The following is a 22,315-nucleotide window of genomic DNA, read 5'->3' on the forward strand; positions in this document are numbered from 1 at the left end:
GCCATCTTGCTCTTGCCTTTTTATTTCTTATGTCAGGAGTCGAGTTCTTCTCCTAAATACCAAACCTCTGAGGGCCACTGCTCAGGTTTCTGTGATGTTCCTTGAGCCTACGATCTCAGTGTGTGTTTTGTCCACTGCCTGTCAGGGCACCTTGCCATCTCTTGGTAAATATGACACCACGTTTACCAGTTATCATGCCCCATCTGATGGTTTGGCATCCTCTCCATGGCCAGTTGGCGGGTTGTCCCCTGCCATCCTTCTGACCCGCAGCAGCCTCTCTTTCCAGGTCTGAGTTTTCACCTAACTGGGTTGCTCCTTCTTGCTTGGGGACCAGCTCTGTCACTCCCAGGATTCTAACACCCAGGGAATCCCATGAGTGATCCTTTAGGCTAAAGATATTTTGAAAAACACCCCCATCGATAGTTTTTGGAGTGCTAAGCCTTCGAAATACCGTCCCATTTTCCTTTATATCATACAATTTCTATTCTATAGCATAACTTTTGTATATGGAAGTATATGAGGAGGGTTTTTTCCAAGTACAGGAATTAATATTAGAAAAGTCTATGTAGAGACCACCTACGTTACTAAGAAGAAAAAAAAAAAAGGAGGTTAATTCCTACTAGTCTATTTGGTTTTAGTCTTGTGGTTTAGGTAAACTTTTATCCTTTTTTTGAAAAATACAGATTTAAAGGTCTTAAGTGACTGGAACATTTTCAAAAGCACCTAATAAGTAAATAGGCCAGACAATACATGTCTAAACGTTTCTTACATTAGATGTAGAAATATTGCTGTTGTGTAATCATCATCATTAGAACAAGATCTCCTTACGTATGGACTCCAGTTTTTATGCTGACACCACTACCTATAATCCATAACCTCCATTATAGGTTATAAAACTTCCCACGGCACATACACAGTAATAGCAATAACTGACATTTACATATACTTATAATTTTGGCAGGACATTTGAAAATATGTCACACAAGCACATAAACACATCAAGGTGCATATCAGGCCAGAAAGATAGGATTGGGCTGCTTATATTAAACATACGTGTATCTGGTAAACTCTACAGCTGGTTGCTTTTCAAATTATCCAGAAGTTCTCTATATTTACCCTAATAGAGTGTTGCAGGGAAAAATTAATTCAAAGGCTTAATTATCACTAACATACTAAGATTTACATATTTTATTAGAAAACAAAAGTAAATTGCCATTGGGATTTGCAGGCGTTTGGATCTGTGGGAGAAAGAAGCAAGCATAATACCCACATGTAAAAATACAAAGTTGAATTTTCTTGTAACACCAGAATTGACAGCAGGATCTATGTACAGATGATATGTATTTCTTCTTTCTATACTTTTCTGGGGGTCATGGTTTCAGCCTAATCACGCAGGAATGCAAGAACAAAAAGTTGCCTTTAAATGGAAGAGAGCTGAAATAAACATTTTCCTTTTCCCACTTCACACGAAAGGTTAAATGTTGACATTTCTTTTTCTATAGTGAAAAACTTAATAAGGGTAAAGAAGAGGCAGTCCAAAGAAAATAATATCCACGCCTGAAAACGTAGGGGGCTGCGCACAGGAAGCTGCCATCTTGTTGGAGGACTTCTGCGTCGCAGAGAAGGTGTGCTAGTCGACTAGAGGGGAAGATTTGGGCCATTTCAAAACTGCTTCAAATATGACTATTCCCTCTATTTTTTTCACTCATAAAGTCCGTTCTTCCCCCCCAACACCCCCACCGGCTTGCCTTCCTTTGGTTTTCTTGGTCATGACCTCCTATGCCCTTTTAAATAAAGGCAAAGGATACAAGTAATAAAGAGGGGTCCAACTTGCTTTCTGTATTGGTTTGGAAACCTCTGATTCTCTGATTTTTCTTTTGGCTCAAATTCTTAAAGAGATGGCGTGAAGGTCTGAAAATAAGTTGGGTTACTTTCTCTTTCAAGGGAAGCACACAATTTTTGTTTTCTTTTTTAAAACAACATGCCCCTAACAACATTCGTATTGGACGTTGTGGATCCCAGGCAGGGTGTCTGGGGATGACTGAATGCAAGAGCCCAAGAAGTTGCTTCCAACAAAGTTTGTTTCTCTTTTGTTTTGCTTTGTTTTTTAAGAAAAATAATCTATTTCCACAGAAAATATCTTGGTATTTCAACTGGAATGGCAACCTCTGGTTTGGAATATCCTATACTTTTGATTTGATTTAAGACCGAATGTGTTTAAGGCACAGCTCTTTTTTTTTTCTTCTTCTTCTTCCTTGTCTTACTGGAAATTTTCAATTTAAGATGCAGAAAAATAAACCGGCAAGAAAAATATCTGTAATTCACTGCAAATGAACTGCTGCATCTAAAATGCCCAGCACAGAGGAAGCTGTCACTTTTGCTTTCTGAGGCCTGAGGGACCCCATGGCTACCCAGGGACAAAGGAGCTGAGAAACACCATCCCGATGATAACTTGAGCTTCCATGCACACAAAGAACCCTTAAAGTGGTAGTAAAAGAGGAGCTTTCTAGAACTGCCAGGGAGACTTTCTCTCCATGGAAAGAGCATGCTGTGGCCTGTCGTAGTGAGCTGGGTGTGTCCCAGCTGGGGTCCTGCTACCGCCCAGGAAATGATTGGTTTTCCTTGGACACTAGCTGGCAGAGGCAGGAAACAGGCCTGGGGTTACCTTGATTGGGAGTGTTGACAGGGAAGATGCCTTGGCCAAGTTTAATAGGGTAACACAGCTCCAATGAGGCTTCATTAAAAAAAAAAAAAATGTCATCTTTAGGATTATATTGTTTTGTTTCTAGAGTCTTACTCAACCCTACTGTCTTGAATGATTCCAGAAGAATTGTTTAAGTAACTTATTTTTTCCAACCTTCCTGTCAGATCTGGTTTTTCCATCAGTACTAATATACCATTTGTGTATGTGTGTGTGTGTGTGTGTGTGTGTGTATGTTTAAGAAAAGAAGAAAGCATTATAAAGATAGCCAAACAAGATGATATATATCATCTCTGCTAAGGTCCTGCTATGGAACCGAATTCCTGAGATTTGAAATGCATTTTGTGGATGTAAAAGACATAAGTAGTCAGGCCTGATGGTAAAAAGAGCTGAATGAGGGAACGGTCACCCTGAGGGGCTGTTGGTCTCAAATGTCCCATAAATAGGAATGTGAAATTACTTCTTTTCCATCTACATTCCCTCTATTCAGGGAAAACACTCCCTCCTCAGTGGTAAGCCAAGGTAAGGTATTTGAGAGAATGGTTAAAATTTGAATTGTCCATGCTCATAATTTGGGAACTTCCTCCTGAAATGAAAAGTATATCAAAGTGCAGACTTCCTAAATTTCCTGTAAAACTCAGGAATGCAGGAGGATACTTTGGAGGGAACCTTTTTCCATCTTCTGGAGTCTTCTGGAATGATCTCCCCCTGCTGTGTGTATACTGTAGGGCAGTTGAAAAGAACGCTTTAGCTTTACCGAGGCCCGCTATTGTAACAGCTGGTGGCTTTGGCATTTTTGTATAAACATGCAAGCTGGAGAGGAATTTCTCTTTTATAATTGGCCCCATTTCCCCCTTCCTGGGACATTCCACAATGCCACCAACAATGAAGTGCTCAGAAAGGAGGAATCATTTCTGTTTATGTGAAAATAGATCTGAACTCCATGAGGCAAGGGAAGAAATAACAAAAATCTTCAAAGACCACAAAAAGAAGTTATAATCAAATCTGGATGCCGTTTTCGAGATCTGACGGAGCTCCATACACCAGCTCAGATTGCTGGCTCAGCTGGAGCCAACTGTCCTCTCCACCAGCCCTGTCTAATTCATTCCCCGTGCAAGGGCTTTGCGTCAGCCACGCCAAGTGTGGGCAACACTCTTCGTGACCACGTGCTCTCAAACACGAGCAGCCCATTTCACTCTCAGGAGCGCTTCGTATACACTAAGCCCTTGGTCTAAAGCATATAAAAGCGATGATCAAAAATGCCTTCAGGAGGCAGCATAACATTGCAATAAAAGGACAGGGATTTTTTTTCTTAGTAACTCAGAACTAAAGACAAATTCCGGGTCTGTAATTTATCGGTTGTGTGACTTTGATCAGGTTATTTAATTTGTCTGAGGCTCAGTTTGCTCATCTGTCAAATGGGATACTAATGACTCCTTCAGAATGTTGATACAATAGAGACTATCTGTGTAAGGCACCTAATGCATAATCATACTCACTGTTGGCTAGTTTTATCAGGTGTTCTCGAAAGGAACTATTCTTATTATATTTTCCATTACAAGCTGTATCTCCCCACACAGAATAACACAATACATGAATTTTCTAGGATTCTTACCACCAAGAATATTACTATATAATTCAACTTAAGGGAAAACATGTCTAGAGGCCGGGAGAGACCCTACATGTTGCTAGCAGCTCATAAGACCCAGCTGCCAATTAAACATTTTTCTCTAATTCTTCAATTTCTGCTCCTAAGGAACATGAAAATGTATGCATTCGTTTTAAAGAAAGAAACTTTGCTGGCACCAGGATATTCTAAGAAAGAAAAGTATCATCCTGAACCTCTTTCCAGATAACTCCACCGACTTCCCGTGTGATGGCAGTCAAATCACCCTTACTGGTAAATAGTGTTTCCCTAACAGACTTCAATTCAAGCTTCCCTTTTGTGCTTAAAGCCTGTTTCTTCTCATTTGCCACATTAGGCAATTAATTGGGTATTTATAGGCAGCTATCGTATACTCCACTGTCATCGCTACTCACTCATACATCTTCAATTCTCCACATCTTGCCACTTCAATTCTACCCTTTAATCACCTCATCATCTTTGTCACATTTAAAAATTTTCCTTCCACTTAATCAACTCCATTTTCCAAGCTAGCGTACGAACAATTGTGCAGAATTCTCCTAATGCAGCTTTACCGACGAGCAGTGAAGAGAAAGTGTTTCTCCTTAAGTGATTTCTTTCGATCCCAGGATAGTTTCTGCTCCTAGTGCAAGAGCATCACCGTGTGAGCTATTCCTGATCTGCACTCCAGTGCTGCCCTCAATCCATGCCCAGTGCCTTTCATTACTAGATGTGTCTCTCGCTGGTGGGGGCTGAGCCAGCTTAGAGGGAAGGCGCTCCCCCCCCACCATACTACAGCTTTCTGGCCACACTCATACCCCAATGGCTCTGCTCCCGGCTGACCCTCTCTTGTCCAGTGTTTCTGGGTGTTCAACCCTCACAAAAGGAAAAAAACAAAAAACCCTTCTAATATTCCTCAGGACCCTTGGTCCCTTGAGCTAAGAAACAAGAGAATATTCTAGCCCTCAGAGGATGGTCGATTTTCGTTTCTGGCTTCCCTTCCCTTTGTTAGTGTAAACTATCCAGTTTCTCCAGTAAAGGACCATTACAACCTGTCCTATGCAGCTCCAAGGGACACATGTTTCTAGTGGGGTGACCCACAAAATGCTTTTGATGGGACCTTAGTAGGAGCTTTGGGGAAACAAAAGGGTTCCCCTGCCCAATAGCGTAAGGAAATATGGCATTCAGTATCTCCCCCTTAGAGACTCCAAACATAGCTTAGAATGTTAACAGTTCTGAGAAACGTCGAGGTAAAGGACATTCCTTGAACTTTGTTTAACATAGGTCTCCCAAAGTTGTTTGACAAGAGTTGTTTCTTGGTGGGATGATTATAGGACTTCAAGAAACCATGGGTTTGCAGAGTATAGTTTGGAAATGCTACATGGCATCTCTAATTTCCCCTCAACAAACTGTTACTTTCTCATCTGTGATCCCGGAATTACTATTTTCATCCACACGTTCTGTCAGAACAATGCTGTTTGGGGAGGATGCTTTCTCTACACACAACATACTTATCAGGGAGCTCCTAGTTGGAAGATGAATAAAGGGGCTGTCTTGGGCCTACGTCACACATCTGGCAGTGACAGACCCAGGGCTCGGTGTCCCCACTGCGTGTCATTTGATTGGTCACTGTCAAATGCCCCATTAGACTGAGTTCCTTGTCAGCCTGCGCTTGGCACAGAGTAGATACTAGATAAATGTCCGTTAAGCAGAATGATTTGTGTTACCGTGTCTCCTGGAGAAATAGCCATGATTATTTCCACTGTTAATGTTTGACAGATAACTAATAATGTGGCTAGTTTTAGTTCCCCATAAGAGTCACTGCTACTGCAGATTCTCTTAAGAGTTTATTAATGATCTACAGTGTGCTTCCACTCACTCTTGTGTGCTGAGCCTTGACCCATATTAATATTTAATGATGGTAAGTCACAGGTTTGGTTTTGTATTGCAGACAGGTCGGTGAGACAGACGAGGAAGACTGTCTTTTATATCCAGCTATGACCTGCAAAGCCAGGTTTTGAACTCAGGTCTCGTTGGCTAAGCTTACACGCACTCCATTCCCCATCACCTGTACGCAGGAAAACAGCTTAGAAGTTAGCTGCATTGTTTTAGTAATTATATTTTTGTCATGACAAAATATCGATAACATAAAATTTAACGAACAGTTCTATGGCATTATGGCCATTACCACTATCCATTTCCAGAACTTTTTCATCTTCTGCAACTGAGACTTTGTACCGATTAAACACGAACTCTCCAACCCTCCCTCAGCTGGCTCTCAGAAACCATTTTTCCACTTTATGTCTCTATGAACTTAACTACTCTAGGTACTTCATGTAAGTGGCGTCTTACAGAATTTGTCAATGGTTAATTTTTAAATTCTTGCTCTAGATATAGTATCAACCCCTCACTGGAACAACAACAATAACAAATCATCTTAACTTTCTTATACCAACACCACATTGTTTGCATTTTAATTAGTGTTACTCAAAGGGAATTGGGCTCTTAACTTTAAAGCAAAATCAGTCCCCCCTGAGCAAGAGGAAATTTGCCCGCACAGGGCCATGGTCAGATCCCGGGAAAGATGGCAAATCCGGGTAAGTCTGGGTGGCAGCTTAACATCTTGGGTTTTTTGATGATTGAAATCTGCATATATATCCCAAACATTTCTGTTTTTTCCCCTTTCAAACTGCTTTTCTGTTAATGTGTGAAAACAGTACAACTTGAGAGAAATGTAATCCACATGTTTTGGTGCATTTACACTTACATGCTCTTGAGAATATCAAAATGGCCTAACAAAATATTTTCCAATGGTTTCTTTGTCTTTCATAGAAACATAATTATAGACTTGGTAAAAACAACAACAACAACAAAACAAACTTAATCCCCAAAGGAAAGAGACTCAATCGAAGTTCAAATTCTTGAAATTTAAGCATTCTTTAAATAAATCGCCAAGTTGCTTTTTAAATGAAACATTAAAGATGCATTAAGCGGCCTTCAGATTAGGGACTAAAGTTAAAAGGTAAAAACCCCAGGGCTGGCCAAATTTAGGAGATGCTAGTAACCAGGGAAAAGAGGAGAGAGTTCAGGGATACCCAGACGTGGGTTCCCATTGGCCCCATGACACTCAGCGAGTGTCAATTTTCCCATCTGTAAAAATGGACATAATAATGAATGGCTTACTGAATTGTCCTGGAGATTAAGCACACTGTGTCTATAAAGTGCTCATATATTCACCATATATAGAGAAGGACTCGACAGATGTTCAACTGGACTCCCTCATTTCAAATTTGAATGTTCCACAGCAATGAGGCCATTACCATCTATCACAACATATATTTGCACATAGTGCGGTGAACTGCATTTTTCCTTTAAAGGGAAAGGATGCAAAGATCAATCCCATTGAGAAAGAAGACAAGGCGCTAAAAGGCAAAGTGAGTTACTTAAGATCACATGCAGACTTGAAGGGCCAGCCACAAAGAGAACGTAGGTTGGGTCTTTGAGGGGGTTTATGGCTTCCCTAGTTTGTCAATACTTGACCATACACGCGCCTCAAATCCCTACAATATCTTGTATTGACTTTTTCTTGCATTTTTAAGGTAATTGAAATTTGGGGTTTTGCTTAATTATTTGAAAGCACTTGGCTTCTTGTAATAAATCGGAGAACAGGGTTCATAGGTACATTTTCCACAGACACAGGGTTCTGAGTGGGTTAGACTAATGGGCCAGCCACTCCAACAGTCACATGGCCGCTGTGCCTTACCTGATGTTCTGATGAAGGACAAGCAGGGGAAGCATTTCAAGGTCCCTCATTCCTTCCCCCTCCATGCTGGGTCCTCATCTTACTCAGAAGATGAACCCACAGACACACTGACTGCTAATGCTATGGCAGATAAAGATATGACAACATGGAAATATGGTTCCATAGAAGCTGACACATAATGATGCACATGAGACAGCATTTGCTCTTGCCAAGAAAGAGATAAGCAATGAACCCACAGACCCACCTCAAAGCCAAATAAATCCTTATAGCTTGGAGGTAATGTGATAAATGGGATACTGCAACAACACCTATCAGTTGCATTAAGAGAGCTGGAGGTTCTTATTTAGCCCTTTACTACCATTTCTTCACCTCCAACACTTCCCGTTAATATCAACACAGCACTGTGTCCCTAGTCCAAATTAAACTATAATTCTCTCTTTTTTTTTGGGGGGGGAGAGAGAATGAGAGACAGAGAGCATGAGAGGGAAGAGGGTCGGGGGAGAAGCAGACTCCCCGCTGAGCAGGGAGCCCAATGCAGGACTTGATCCTGGGACTCCAGGATGATGACCTGGGCCAAAGGCAGTCGCTTAACCAACTGAGCCATCCAGGCGCCCAAACTATAATTCTCTTAACAAAAAGATGGCTTGCTCCATTGATATCCTCTCTGGCTAAGTCTTCTTCTTTTTTTCTTTTAAGATTTTTAAAAATTTATTTATTTATTTGTCGGAGAGAGAGAGAGCACAAGCAGGGGGAGCAGCAGGCAGAGGGAGAAGCAGACTCCCCGCTGAGGAGGGAGCCCAATGCAGGACTTGATCCCAGTACCCTGGGATCATGACCTGAGCCAAAGGCAGACACTTAACTGAGCCACCCAGGTGTTCCTCTGGCTAAGTCTTCTCAACAGAAGTGTATCTTGATATCTTAAGGAAGCTTATTTATTTATTTATTTATTTATTTATTTAAGAGAGACAGAGACAGTGCAACTTCAGGGTGTGGGGGGGGGAGAGATATGAGAATCTTAAGCAGGCTTCATGCCCAGTGTGGAGCCCCATGCAGGGCTCAATCCCATGACCCTGAGATCATGACCTGAGCTGAAAGCAAGAGTGAGACACTTAACCGAGTAAACCACCCATGTGTCCTAAGGAAGCATATTTAAAGAAAACAATTTTCCTGTGAGATTCAGCCCAACTGTCATCTCTTCATGGACCAAAGGGTTTCTACCTGCTAATGCTAGAGGAGAGCAAAGCCATTCCTCTTCCAGAGAGGACTAGCTCTCTAACCATGAATAAACCCAGAAATGAAGACAAGCAACTCACTTTCAGATGAAGCCCACTTGGAGGTAAAATAATGTCCCCTCTTGATTATCCAAAGTAGTAACTCCATAACATGGAGGTCCAAACTGAAAGATTATTAACCCTTTTATGCTTAGCTATTAAGGTGGCATCTGATTTTACTTCTCCAGCCAGCCAGTTTGCATGCCTAATTACATTTAATTAATTTATTCTCTGAAGACCTATCATAAAGACAGTATTTACTTTGGCCCAGAAAAAGACTTCTCTGGGTGCCCAGCGAAAGTTGGCTGCAGCTGAGACATCAAGGACTCAAGCATTGAAACAGAAAATGTCTTATCCAGCTTTAAGGACAAGATAAGAAAAAATGCTTTACCATCATTGAGACTTCCACTTTTCCTGTGGCTTTTTGTTTTTGTTTTTATTTTGTTTTGTTCTGATTTCTAGATTTGGTTCAACATTCAGTGGTCTTCTCAGATGATTTCAAACACCTTTCACCTCAAGGATCATTCCACATAGTGATACATCGGAGAAAGCACATCAAACAATGTGCAAATCCAATCAGATATTCACCCAGAAAAATTCTTCAGCCACATATCACTTTCTAATAGTGAAAACAACTCTGCATCCCAGAACTTTATCGATAACTTAGGACTGCTTTGCAACAAGAGTTTCTCATCTATTAGACAGATTCACTTATCTTAGCGTCGAGATTGATGAGGACATGCTGAAGAGGAACATCTGAGATCTTGGCCACGTTCCCAGTCCCGACTAACAGAAACATGAATTCCCTGGGAGCGTGAAAGCCCAGCTCTCACGAAATATTTCTTCCTCATGGCACAGATAAGCATAGTTGATGGAGATCCCTAAGTCATATCAGCGACAGTAACTTGGCTCTTAGGGCTTCTCCAGTTCCTGATGGAAAGGCATTCCTGGAGATGCGATTCACTCCTTCCCTGCTTCCTCCCTGCTCTCCTAGGAAGGGAAGTCACTGTGCTATTCATTTCTCACTAAAGGATAACAATGTCTACGACCCTGCCTTGTTGTAACGGGACTGCCAGAGAAGGCTGCAGGCACTCAATGTCAAATCATCTGGGAATACACTGATTTATTTAACTCTCAGTACATTGCTATGGGTTAAGGGTTTAATAAAGTTAAACATAATGGAGGACTTTGGGAAGTACCATGGCTGGTCTATTTGAAGATTCATTTCCCTGCCAGCTTTCTCTCATTTTGTTGACAGACTGTAGAACCTTGCTTTCATCTCTTTCCTCTCTTTACAGCTTAACCTGGTCCCTGAAGGAGTATGCTCTTTCTAGAAGATAGATTGAGCACTACACACAACATGAAAACTTTACACACTCTTCCCGTTGTCATCTGAACGATTTTTCTACCTGGAAGGAATAACTTATCTCACCTTTCACTCTCAGATTGGCTTTACATAGAAATCCTTAGGAGGACCAACATTTTTAAACTTTATGGAGGTATAGAAGCTGAAACTTTGGTTCCTCTTAATTTTTCTTTCTCCCCGGTGAGATCTGTGATTGCTGTCCCCATTGCTGTTAACCGTTATAGAAATTTAACTGCACTTTGAAGCTATGTGATTTCAGAGACAATATATAAGTTTCTATCTGAAGGAGAAAAGAGCTAAAAGCATCAGGGCAGCATGGAGGCTCAGCAGAGGGAGACTGGGGATCACGTGGGGGACTAGGTGGTAACTCCACATAATGTATGTACTTCAAACTGGAGACAAACTAAAGAAGGAAAGTAAATCTCTTTCAGATAACTTCCACAGGTGACCAGTCTATTCATAAAAAAAGCATCCCGCTTAAAATGGTCACAAATCATGTTTTTAATTATTTTCCCCTAATAGTTTTTTATTCTAATCATCCAGAAAATGTCTATTAAGTACTTAGTTGGGTGCTGGTTTGACTTAAACGGATAGTAGTATCTTTGTCCTCTGGAAGCTTACAAAAGAAAGATGTTCATCATTTATAAGAAGTTTTACAAAACACTCAGAAATAAAAAATATGTCAGGTAATCAAATAAAGAAGCACATTCAACTTTTGAAAAACTCACTATCAAATCCAGACCTCCATCGTCCAGTAAGTTGGTTTATGCTACATTAACTCGTAGTGGTGACTCCTTCTGGCACCCAACACCGACTAGCTAAATATTGTTTGCTGGTTCCAAATAGGAATATTAAAATATGGGAAAAAGACTGAACAAGAGTTTCACTGGAAAGAACTTAGAGCTGCTTGCTGAAAAACACAAACCAGGGTACCAGCAGGCAAGGGTTATTCAATTTCAAGACATTTCTCGCATGCACAGAGGACGGCTTTCCTTTCACAGCCCTGACCCACTCACCACGAAAATACTTCCCAGAAGTGCTGCAGGAATGGGCAACGGCAATGCACATTCACAGGGAAGTCACTGGAAAAAGGTTATGGTGAGAAATTGAAGAGTTACACATCAAACTCTATTTCAGTGACATCCTTTGAAGTTTGGAACTCAAAACCAAGGTGGTTTGGCACCTACAGAGTACATGGAAGGACAGCGTGTTCCTCTCTGGCTAAAAGGCCAGTGGGCAGCAGAATTACAAGAAGAAGATGCAAATGGCGAATGGCTCAGTGGAAACTGGCAGTCCTCTGGAATATAATAACTAATGGAAGATCTTTCCACTAAAGTCACAAATAAGGCAAATGTTTCTATAACAGCCAATCTCTGGCTGACAAAAAGTGGAGGTATGAACTGTAATGTACCTTTTAACTTAGTGGTTTTTTAAATTATGAACACAAATTGCTATTACTTTCACAGTTTCACTGTCAGGACACTAGGGGCTTTACACACAATCTTCAACTGAGTTAGAAGGCTTTTAGAAATTATGCCTAAAAGCCATCCGTGAGAACATCTGCCAAATCAGGTCGAGGCTCCTACCCAAGCTCCTCTTCCAAGCCCCTTCTCCTCCAGAGAGTCGGGACCTCAGACAGTTCAGCATACATCCCCTTTACGTGTTGATTTGGTTTTAGTTTGGTCATTAGCTCTGTGTTAGGTCTTATTCCTCTGGCTTCCACCTGCCTCTCCAGGGTGACTGACGGTAAGCTTTCTCCCTGTGAGCCCTTCCTCAGCTCCTCTGTGCGCCAACACAGCCTCCTCACTCGCCCCTGCAGCCCACACCACATTGGCCCAACTGACAGCTACCCATTGCTGGTGTGTCTGTTTACCCTTCACTTCTCAGGGAAGTCTTCCCTGAAGCCACACCCCGGGGGAGGTCTCCTGGGTCTGTGCTCTCCTGACCCCCTGCTGTAGCCTCTGGTTCTCCATGGAGACACTCATCCCCTTTCCCATATTTATTGTTCACGCTGCCCTCCCTGGTGAAGAGAAGCCCCGTGAGCACCTGGGCCTGACGTGGGCACAGCTCCATCACCAGAACTCCATCTAGCACAGGGAAGACAACAGTTGAGGTCGTGTGTTTGAGGTTTTACTACTCAACTCAGTACTTCAGGTTACATTAGTTAACGAGGAGCACACTGGTACATGGTGCCCACTGTGCTGATCCTCCTGTCACCAAACTAATGGCGACCTGCAACCTTCCTGGGGACTCTTTAGAACACCAGAATATTAGAGCCTGGCAAAGAGAGATATGATACATTTTCTCATTTACACCCCCACCACTAATAATTACTTTTTCTTAGCCTCTTTCCACCTTTAACTGTGAAATAGGCTTTAAAGTTCAAATGAGAGAGTAGTTGAATGAACGGTATATGAAATAAAGAACAACAGTATTAGCCTAACAACAACTCATAGAGGTAATTCATGAGCATTAACTAGTTTGCATGCTTTATCAAGGACATGCATATACACAAACGAAATTTCTTCCTAAATTATTTCCTATAGCCTGGAAGTGGTGAGAAACGATATGAAAAGGGAGGGTGCTGAAATAGATATAAATTAATAAAGCAAACAGTTGAGGTCATACTACTCACTTTAATATTGGTACTGATTACAAATATTGGAACGATGTATTAAGTACTCACAATAATTACTTAAGTAGCCAAAAGGAATTCTGAAGAGGTTAATAATTTCCCGTCCCTGTTCAAAGTATATTAAACATCGATTGATCAGTAGCTTTAAGGTATGAATCAATCAGCAGTCTCCTAGGTGGGAGCTCTAAACTGAGAATCCGAGGGAATGGTGTAGATTTACACATCTCTGAAAACGGTGCAATAAATATTGTATATGAATTATTGCTGTTCTTCAAGAGACAAGTGTCTAGAAATGACTAAGATAGAAAACGCTTCAGGCAAGTCAGTGCAATGTATGGAAAATTCAGAAAGGTCACAAGAAGTTCATTAATAACAAAGGAAGTATAAATAAGTGGTTTTAAGTAAGATTAACAAGGATTTTTACTGTAAATGTAACGATGTAGATATATATATATGTGTGTGTATATATACATATATATAGAACGGCATTTAATGAATTCAAAAATATGTCTCCACTAGCTAACTAGAACACAATGTAGCATAATATCACTTTTAACTCCACTCTGGGTTTCCTGTTTTGGCAGATTCACCTCATTGAGGCATTGTGGGAGAATCAGAGTCATTTCTACAGCATTCATGAGATCTCCAATGGGGACATCCCTTACAAAGAAAGGCAGAACGATCATAGGTAAATACAGTCAGTGAAGGGGGAAATCCACAGGAAAACAATTATTTACTGATAAATCCCCTTTGCATTTAATATCTCTTACCCTATGTGAGTGGCCTCTCAATAGGATACAGGGAATTAGGAGATACAATAGCAACTTATTGATGTCCACAAGCAGAAGGGTCTCTCCCCTTTCCTGGGGAGCCCAGTGTGCCAGAAGCTCTCAAGAGACACTCAGATGCTAATTCCAAAATTAACCTAAACATATCCGTGTCACCTGAAATCTGAGACTTCCTATACTGACAATTCTGTAAAAGGAATATAAGGTAAGTCAGTAAAGAAGATATACCAAAACTATGCCTACATTCGATAGAAATAGAAGAAACAAAAATAGAATTTTCCAAAGAGAAATAAAGATAAAAATAACACATAAAAAAGAGATAGCGGTAGATCTGAGAACTGTATTGTGGTAAATTGAATTTTGGGCCCCAGTTATTTGCCGCTCCTTGTGCCCATGCTTTCTTTCACCATATAGCTTTCCTGTTTCTCTTAAAAAGAGAGAAAGATTTCCCCACTCCTTGGGACACAACCTAAAACTTGGTTTGACCAATGGAATGTGGACAGAAGGGTCTGTGAGTTATGCACTGTGGTTTCTGTTTGCCTTCTTGCTCTTTTGCCATTGCCACAAGAAGAACGTGAGAGACATGGGGCAGAGCTGGGTCTATCTCTCAGAGACGCCTGGCCAGAACTGCACCTAGAAGAAAAGCCACCCAGGCAAGTCCAGCCTCGGTTGGCTAATCCCTACTTGGTGTATATGCATAGAATGAATAAATGCCTCTGTTTGAATGGCACTGAGATTTTGTGGTTATTTGTTACACAGCATTATTCTGACAATAGCCAAGTGATACACTCACACATTAAAATGAGAAAAAACGGTATGCTTTTCCCTTAGGAATCTGACAAAATATTTCTCTCTCCCCAAGACTGAAAGTCGACAAATTCACATCTGATTGATCTAGAGAGTGTTACATCCAATGAGTTCCTTCTAGGTTGGCCGCTGACTCGCTTTTCTCCTTACTATACTAACAATTGTATTAACTTTCAAATGTTTACCCTTTCCTCTCATGTGTTGGGGATATTAATGACTGCGACCACATCTGTAAACTTGTAGAATTAAATTACACCAGTAATGTTCTTGAATGTTCTTTGGGTCCCATGGTTCCAAGCAGGTGTTTGGAGACAGCATGATGGAAGCAGAGGAGGAAAGCCAAACGGTTGGAGCGCTAACCTCTCAACCAGCAAAACTCTGCTTTAATCTGTCTTGGGTCTTGAGAATATTGAGATTTCGCTTGGAAAATCAGTTCCCCTGCTTAAAAAGTAAAATCAAAACGACTAGACAAAATGTTTTTTAATGTCTCCTCACACTGAAAACACTGTACTTAAGTGTTTTGTTTTAGCCACTCCTGTCTAATCATCACTATTGCCATGAACCCTAACTTAAGAAGTAATCACCTCACTCCCGTCACAACTTCCTGATGTGACTCCCTGCGTTAAGTTATAAGTTATGCCACTTCACTCCCCTGCATCAAATTAGAATAGAACCACCTCTGGTGGGGCCTTCAGGCTCTGCTTTCTCCACAGTCTGATTTCCTGCCCCTTACTTCACCTGCCATATTGGCTTAAAACACACCCAGCTCTTTCCCTGCTCAGAGTTTTCTCACATGCTGGTCCCTCTGCTTGGAACACTCTTCCCCTACTCTTCATGTGTCAACTTCTTATTATCCTACGGTTTTCCACTGATAAGTCACCGGGCTTTCGCCGATCACTCAAACTAATGTAGGTCCTATCGGCCTCCATTATTCTCCATGACAACACATCATTTGTGTCCTCTTCTTTGCACTCACCATGACTTACACTTACAGGAGCATTTGCTGGCTACTTTCATTATTTGACTTTCCATCGAGTACGAGCTCCATTATTTTTGCACTCCCAGGACCCAAAGCATTGCCTGGCACATGGTATATGCTCAATCATATGAATGAGTAAGTGACTTCCTTAGCTTTTATCAACAGGCCTTTTTCTCACTACCACCTGCCTACACCATATAGTATTTCCCTGTTGGTATGTGGTCCTAGTCTCTGACGTGCTCACACCTGCTCTCTCTCTTAGTTATCTTCCTTAATTCATATAGTGTTCCTTATACCCCTGCATGTCAGAATTTTCTCTTTCAACTTGCTTTATTCATCATACTTCCCTCTTCTTATCCTTTTCACATCGATGGCCACAATCGGATCTGTTCTGGGACATCATTATCAAGCTGATCCTGAATCTTAAAATTAGATTATACCTAGAATGAACTTAACAATAAGTTATTCAATAAATGTGATCCGCTACCTAGAGAAGTAAATGCTCTATGCTGTTTGTCTGAGGTGGGTGAGGGCTTTGGGGAATGCCCAAATTTCAAGCATGGTAACCAGCATATAGTTTCAAGTAAGCAATGACCAAAGTCCTAACTAATTTCATTATCCTTTGTCAGAAAAAGAGACAAAAATAAGTGTCTGGTTTGTGTATAGCCTAGGAAATAGGGACTTGATGAACAAGAATGTGGCATGTTTTCCCAGTAGTGCCCCGAGCAAAGACAACAGATCTGAGGAATGGTAACATTATGATCATTAGAGAAGCGAAGTCTGTGGGGGGCGGTAGGTTGGTCATGAGCTCTCACGACACTTTGGATGCTCTCAGAGTAGGCATGAGGCTTCTGGCTTCCAGAAAGAGAACTCTCCCAGAAGTGAAAAAGTTGGCATTTTGGCTTAGACCAAAATGTCTCAGTGCGTTTGTTTGGTATGAGTCAAGTTAGAAAAATTCAATGTATTCTGAGTGAAGTGAAAACATTTAGTTTCCTTATCTACAAAGCTGAGATCCGTACTGTCAACCACAGTGCAGAAGGAAAGTGCCCTGGCCAGCAGTCAGTAGCTTTCCCAGATACCACCTCCATGGTGCCTGGCTTCCGTTCTCATTCGTGTATGGGCCACATGTCATTTCATAATAGGTGCCATACCTACGGTTATTTATCTCTGGCAATTACATTATGTACTCCTGTGAGCACATGATGACACAAAATGGAGTCGAGAATATGAGCATTTTGGGTCACCAAGGCAATCGGACACTGTTCGAGCCAAAACACAATTCTGTAGCTTCGGGACATGCTCATGGGTGTGACAAAACTAGGGGTTTCCCTTTTATCCAAATGAAGAAGTTGGATAATGTCTCGACAAACCGTTTGGGGGATCACCAACTACCTGCAGCGATCAGCACAGGGAATAATTCAGGAAGGAAGGAAGGGATTAAGGAAAATGACAAAAATTTTCAAACCTGGCACTGATATCTTCCCCACGGTTGGATGCTTCATCTCCATAATGAGGCCATTGTGTAACACCTTTAAATGTAAAAACAGACAGGAAAATAAATTACAAAATAAAACTATTTAATCTCAGGGAGTTCGAAAAGCCACCTATTTGGTCCACTGAAGAGAAGATCTTGCAGACACAGAGCAGTTTGGAACTTTAATTTGGAAGTGAATATTTTAAATAAAAATATTTCCATCTTCTATTAAACCAAGTGAAGCCAAAAAGAATTAGAAGGTTCCAGGACTAGCAAACTACATTTTTCAATAAAGTCGTCCCACTCTTAAAAATGTTATTTGCTCCTAACTATAGGGTATGAGTTTCCCCCTTTCATCTATGTTTGATCCTCTAAATACTAAAGCTCGGCCTCTTCCTGCATTACCTCATTGCAGGACACACGGCTAAAGTCAACTGCAGGAAGACAGAATGGGAGAAGAACCAGGACCTGGAACAGAGCAGCCCATGGGGGTGGTACATGTGTTCCTGGCAATTTATTCAGTGGAAGGTGTGGGGAGACAGTCCAATTTGAAAGGTGAATCAGAGTAACTAGGAGGCCCAGTGGCTGGTGGAGGTGGACAGATTCAGGGCTGCTGTGACCAGCAATAAGCAGATCCAGGAGCCCAGAGTGGACTCAGGTCAGAGCCTTGAGCAGGAGATGGAAACCAGACATGTTTTCAGTGGTAACAAGACCGTAACTATCAGACTCGATCTCAGAATGAGGAGTCGATGGGGAGCTGGCAAGGAGAAAAGTGAGGAAAAAAAGAAAATAAAAACAGAGACCCCATCCTAGAGGGCTGGTCAGGTTCCCATGCACTGGGACCAAGATAGGCATTTGGCATCCCGTCAAGAGCACAAGGTAGACTTGACCTCAGGCTTAAGACTCAAGGCCAGTGACTAGGACAGGGACAGTCTATCAGGACCTGGGCAGCAGAAATGTGACTTGATGTTGAATTGCTTGATTACTGGAACAGAGCTACCTAAATCCTTGGCTTTCATTTTTCCTATGGGGTGAGTAGGAATACAGAATCTGCCAGGGATTGAGAGTGCTCCAACTACAGGTAGAGGACGAGATGAGGGCATGGAACTAGATTCTAGAACCAAAAATTTGAATTACAGGAAGCAAAACGTTTGGCCAAACACAAATGAAAATGCTACAAAGTTGGTTTCCTTTGTTTGGTTTTTTAACAACTGGAGGCTACCTGGGTATACTGTCTCAAAGAACCCCAAAATTCAATTTACTATTTGTATTACTGAATGTTCACTTAGACATAGAAGGGCAACTTATGCATGAATTTACTTCACCTCTACTGCCTACCAAATGGAGAGCTTCTCTCTTCCCGTTCTGTACAGGGATCTAAAGGGCAGAAGTGTTTCAGTGGCACAATAAACTTATGGACCAAGATTTCATGGTATAATATCCCAAACAGCAGCAGTTGTAATGGTTCTATAGGATTTTGAGCTGCAGGTAAAAACAAGATCTGCATATCCATACCCTCATCATAGTCTTTTCACACAGAGTTAAAAGAGCATGGAATAAATAAACTAATAAAAATGTTTTCTCACTTGGACAACCCAGGGAAAGAGGTCAAATTTCTTGGGTTCTGTCCATTTCCAGTGAGCTTCTTGGTCACGTTATGGAATAAGCCAATAAGACAACCTCACAGGTGACGTTTTAAGGTTAGAGGTATAACTCTGCTTTGTCTCAATATTCTGGGGTGCCACTGTTTGGGAATGGTCACCACCTTTGGGGGGATGCTCTTTAAACAACCATGTCAACCCCCCTCAGCGAGGGTGATGCCACACCATATGGAGATCCTTTCTAGGGATGCCTTGCCTCTCTTTTGGAATCACCAGCTTTGCACCCAGGAGCTGGCCAGAGAAAATTCTTGCCAGTGTTAGAACTGAGCTATAATTTAACTCTGGTGTGGCTCGTTCTCAGCACCCGCCCAGCACAGCCTCCTCCTATGTGGGGGTGGGGGCTAAATGCCAAGGCGAGGTGCTAAATCTCAGTTCTACTGAGGACAGGAACAAAAATACCAAGCTAAATTTCACTCGAAACAATTATCTGCACACTGAATCATTCTTCTCTTCTCATATCTGTTGCCCTCCTGACTACCTCTTTGTAATAACACTGCAGTGCTACTCACAAAAGACAAAAGTGAGTGTTCTTAGCTAAATATAACTTAACTGATACTGTTGAAATTAATTAACGCTGAATTTTAATCGTGGAGGAAACGTTAAGTGTCAAACGTGAAAGGGTAGTTGGTAAAGGTCAAGGGACATATGTCAAAGTTTTGTGAAGCAAAAGCTCGCAGCTGATTGAAATTTTTCAGGGAAGCAGCTTAAAGAATGTACTTCCTTCGGCCCTACCCTCATTACTGTCTCTATATGATCTTCCCAACATGAAACTTTTTAACCCAGCCTCCTCACTTCCCTCGCATCGAAAATCATTCAGTTTCAGGCAGAAATATAAATTGGTCTCATGCTTGGCACAGGAGGTTAACTGCCGTTTTTTCATCTGCTGTAGCATTTGTACAATTATGAAATAAATGGGCTAGCCGGCGCCCCCTTCTTCAGAAAGCATGGACTTATTCCCCTGCTTGGTCACCACCCACATTTTTACGGAAAATCTGAAGTCAATACAATTCCATAGGCTTCCTTCGTGAATCAGGTCAGATTATGTCGCGGAACAATTGAAGCTGGAGCTCCGCTGTCCCTGGAAACCCTGCCTAATGACTCGGAATCTTGGAAAACTCTCCAGCCTTGTTTGTGGGGCGAGTCCTGCTCTGCTTAGTAACATCTTCGAGAATCTCAGAACCCAGGCAGTCTGTCTGAATTTTAGCATAAATCTCTCCTATTGCACTTCAGGCGTATTGTCTTCCCCTGACTTCATTGGAAACGGAGGACCTTGGCGCTCACCAACATTTGTGTAACATTTCTTTGGGAATGGTTACTAAATGTTCCCCGTTCCTTTTCTCACCCGGGCTCAACACCCCAAGCTCTACTACCTTAACCTAGAAATTTAGATGGAAAGCGTTTCATTTTCTGAACACTCACAATGGAATGGGGACCTCAGCTCTAGGGACCTCCGACACCATTTTCTTTTAAGGCAATGTCATGCCTGGAACCCCTCAGCCAGGCATTTGGGGCATATGGGGTACACATTTAGTTATTTTTAAATGAGGCAAGGAACCTTCCCTAGAACTTTGCAGTGGATGTTGTCCTTCTTCTCCTTATTTTATTCTCCCTAGATCTCTCATGGTGGGGTAGCTCTTCTAAATTTCATTTCTTCTCCTTATAATTTCAAAAGCCTATTCCTGACAAGAATAGAATTGTAGAGAGTTCACCAACCTCTTTAGCAAAGTATCAGGCCGATTTAAAATAAGGTCTTTCTTTCTTCTTCAAGAGTTTCACAGATTGACAGCCTAATGACAGAGTCAAATGGTACTGTATTAATGAAGGGGGGTGGGGGAAGAGTAAAATGTATACCTTAAAGTGATGTGGGAAATAAAACTTTAAGTGAAAGTAGGAAAAGTCTTTTGATAAAGTCCTAGGGCAGGAATGGCAAACCAAGACTATAGTACAGCACTAACAAGAAAAGAAATGTAAAAAATAAAAAATCGATACCCACTCTATAGGTGGTGAAAATCTCTAAGGAAAGCAAGAGCTCTGGGTCAAGAGTAGAAGTAGCAAAGCATACACAAAGGAAAGGAGACAGACTGCCGGCATTAAGTGACATACACAAATGGTATGTGTAAAGACCGTATTAAAAATCAGTGTAGGGCGCCTGGGTGGCTCAGTTGGTTAAGTGACTGCCTTCGGCTCAGGTCATGATCCTGGAGTCCTGGGATCGAGTCCCGCATCGGGCTCCCTGCTTGGCAGGGAGTCTGCTTCTCCCTCTGACCCTCTTCCCTCTCGTGCTATCTCTCATTCTCTCTCTCTCAAATAAATAAATAAAATCTTTTCAAAAAAAATCAGTATAATACCACCAATGACATTAAGCATGTTGCACAACAGAGAACTGACCTACCCACTAACTATGAATAGAGACGTGACTTATTCATTCCATTGAACAAACATCATAGAGCACCTATATATTAGCCGATAGGAAGGCCCAGTTGTAAAAAGATAAATGAATTTGCATTCAAAGTGCCCGTAATTAGAAGGGAGGGTTGGGAATAAGAGACCTGAGCCAATTTTTAGAGCAGTTGAAGCTCCACATGAAGGAGCAAAATCCAATAAGTAACAATAAGTAACTTGGTCTACCTTGGAAGGAAGCTGCAGGACCGAGGCAAAGGAGTTCAGTAAAAGGCATAGCACAAAGATAGTATCAAAATAAAACATCAGGTTAGCAATTGCAAGGATAAATATAATACCAGCAGCTATTGCCCAACAAAACTCCTTAAGAATTTTGTGTAGCAAAAGCTCACAGTTGACTGAAGTCAGGCATTGTGTTAAAAGGGAAAGAGCTGTCTCCACCCAATCCTCTCATTAACTAGACCAGGTAGGAATTACTCTCATCTGCATTTCTACTGATCAGTTGATGGAAGCCTAAAGAGGTCAAGAACTTGCCCAAGGTTCACAGTTAATAAATGGTTGACTTTGACCCTAACCTCTCAGCTAGTTGGAGACTCAGTAAAAGAATAAAAAAAGTCAAGCATAATTTGATTTACCATTAAAATAACTAGCTGATGTGGTCTATTCTGTAAAACAAATTAAGTCAATTCACTGGGGAAAGAAAATCAGCCAAACGGATTGCTTGGCATCGTGTGGCCCAATTAGTTAATAAACTGAACTGCTCCCTTGTAGGGAGCCAAGTCTACCACAGATACAAAGGCGGTGAAAAGAGGAAGGATTTTGGCCCCAGCCTGGCTCAGATTTTGA

The 22,315-nt window shown here is 41.5% G+C and overlaps 1 protein-coding gene across 3 annotated transcripts in view; it reads right to left on the bottom strand.

Moving 5' to 3' along the window:
- Positions 1-22,315, bottom strand: part of SUGCT (succinyl-CoA:glutarate-CoA transferase) — an 806,341-nt gene that overhangs the window by 84,487 nt on the left and 699,539 nt on the right. For 2 of the 3 annotated variants that reach the window (XM_027574687.2, XM_027574688.1), the window contains exon 13: positions 17,400-17,463. The exons of the other annotated variant lie outside the window; for it this stretch is intronic. In XM_027574687.2, coding sequence (XP_027430488.1) covers positions 17,400-17,463 — 64 coding nt within the window. The remainder of the gene's footprint in view (positions 1-17,399; positions 17,464-22,315) is intronic. 3 annotated transcript variants of the gene reach the window in all.

The sequence above is a fragment of the Zalophus californianus genome, chromosome 12, assembly GCF_009762305.2.
Source record: "Zalophus californianus isolate mZalCal1 chromosome 12, mZalCal1.pri.v2, whole genome shotgun sequence".
NCBI lineage: Eukaryota > Metazoa > Chordata > Mammalia > Carnivora > Otariidae > Zalophus > Zalophus californianus.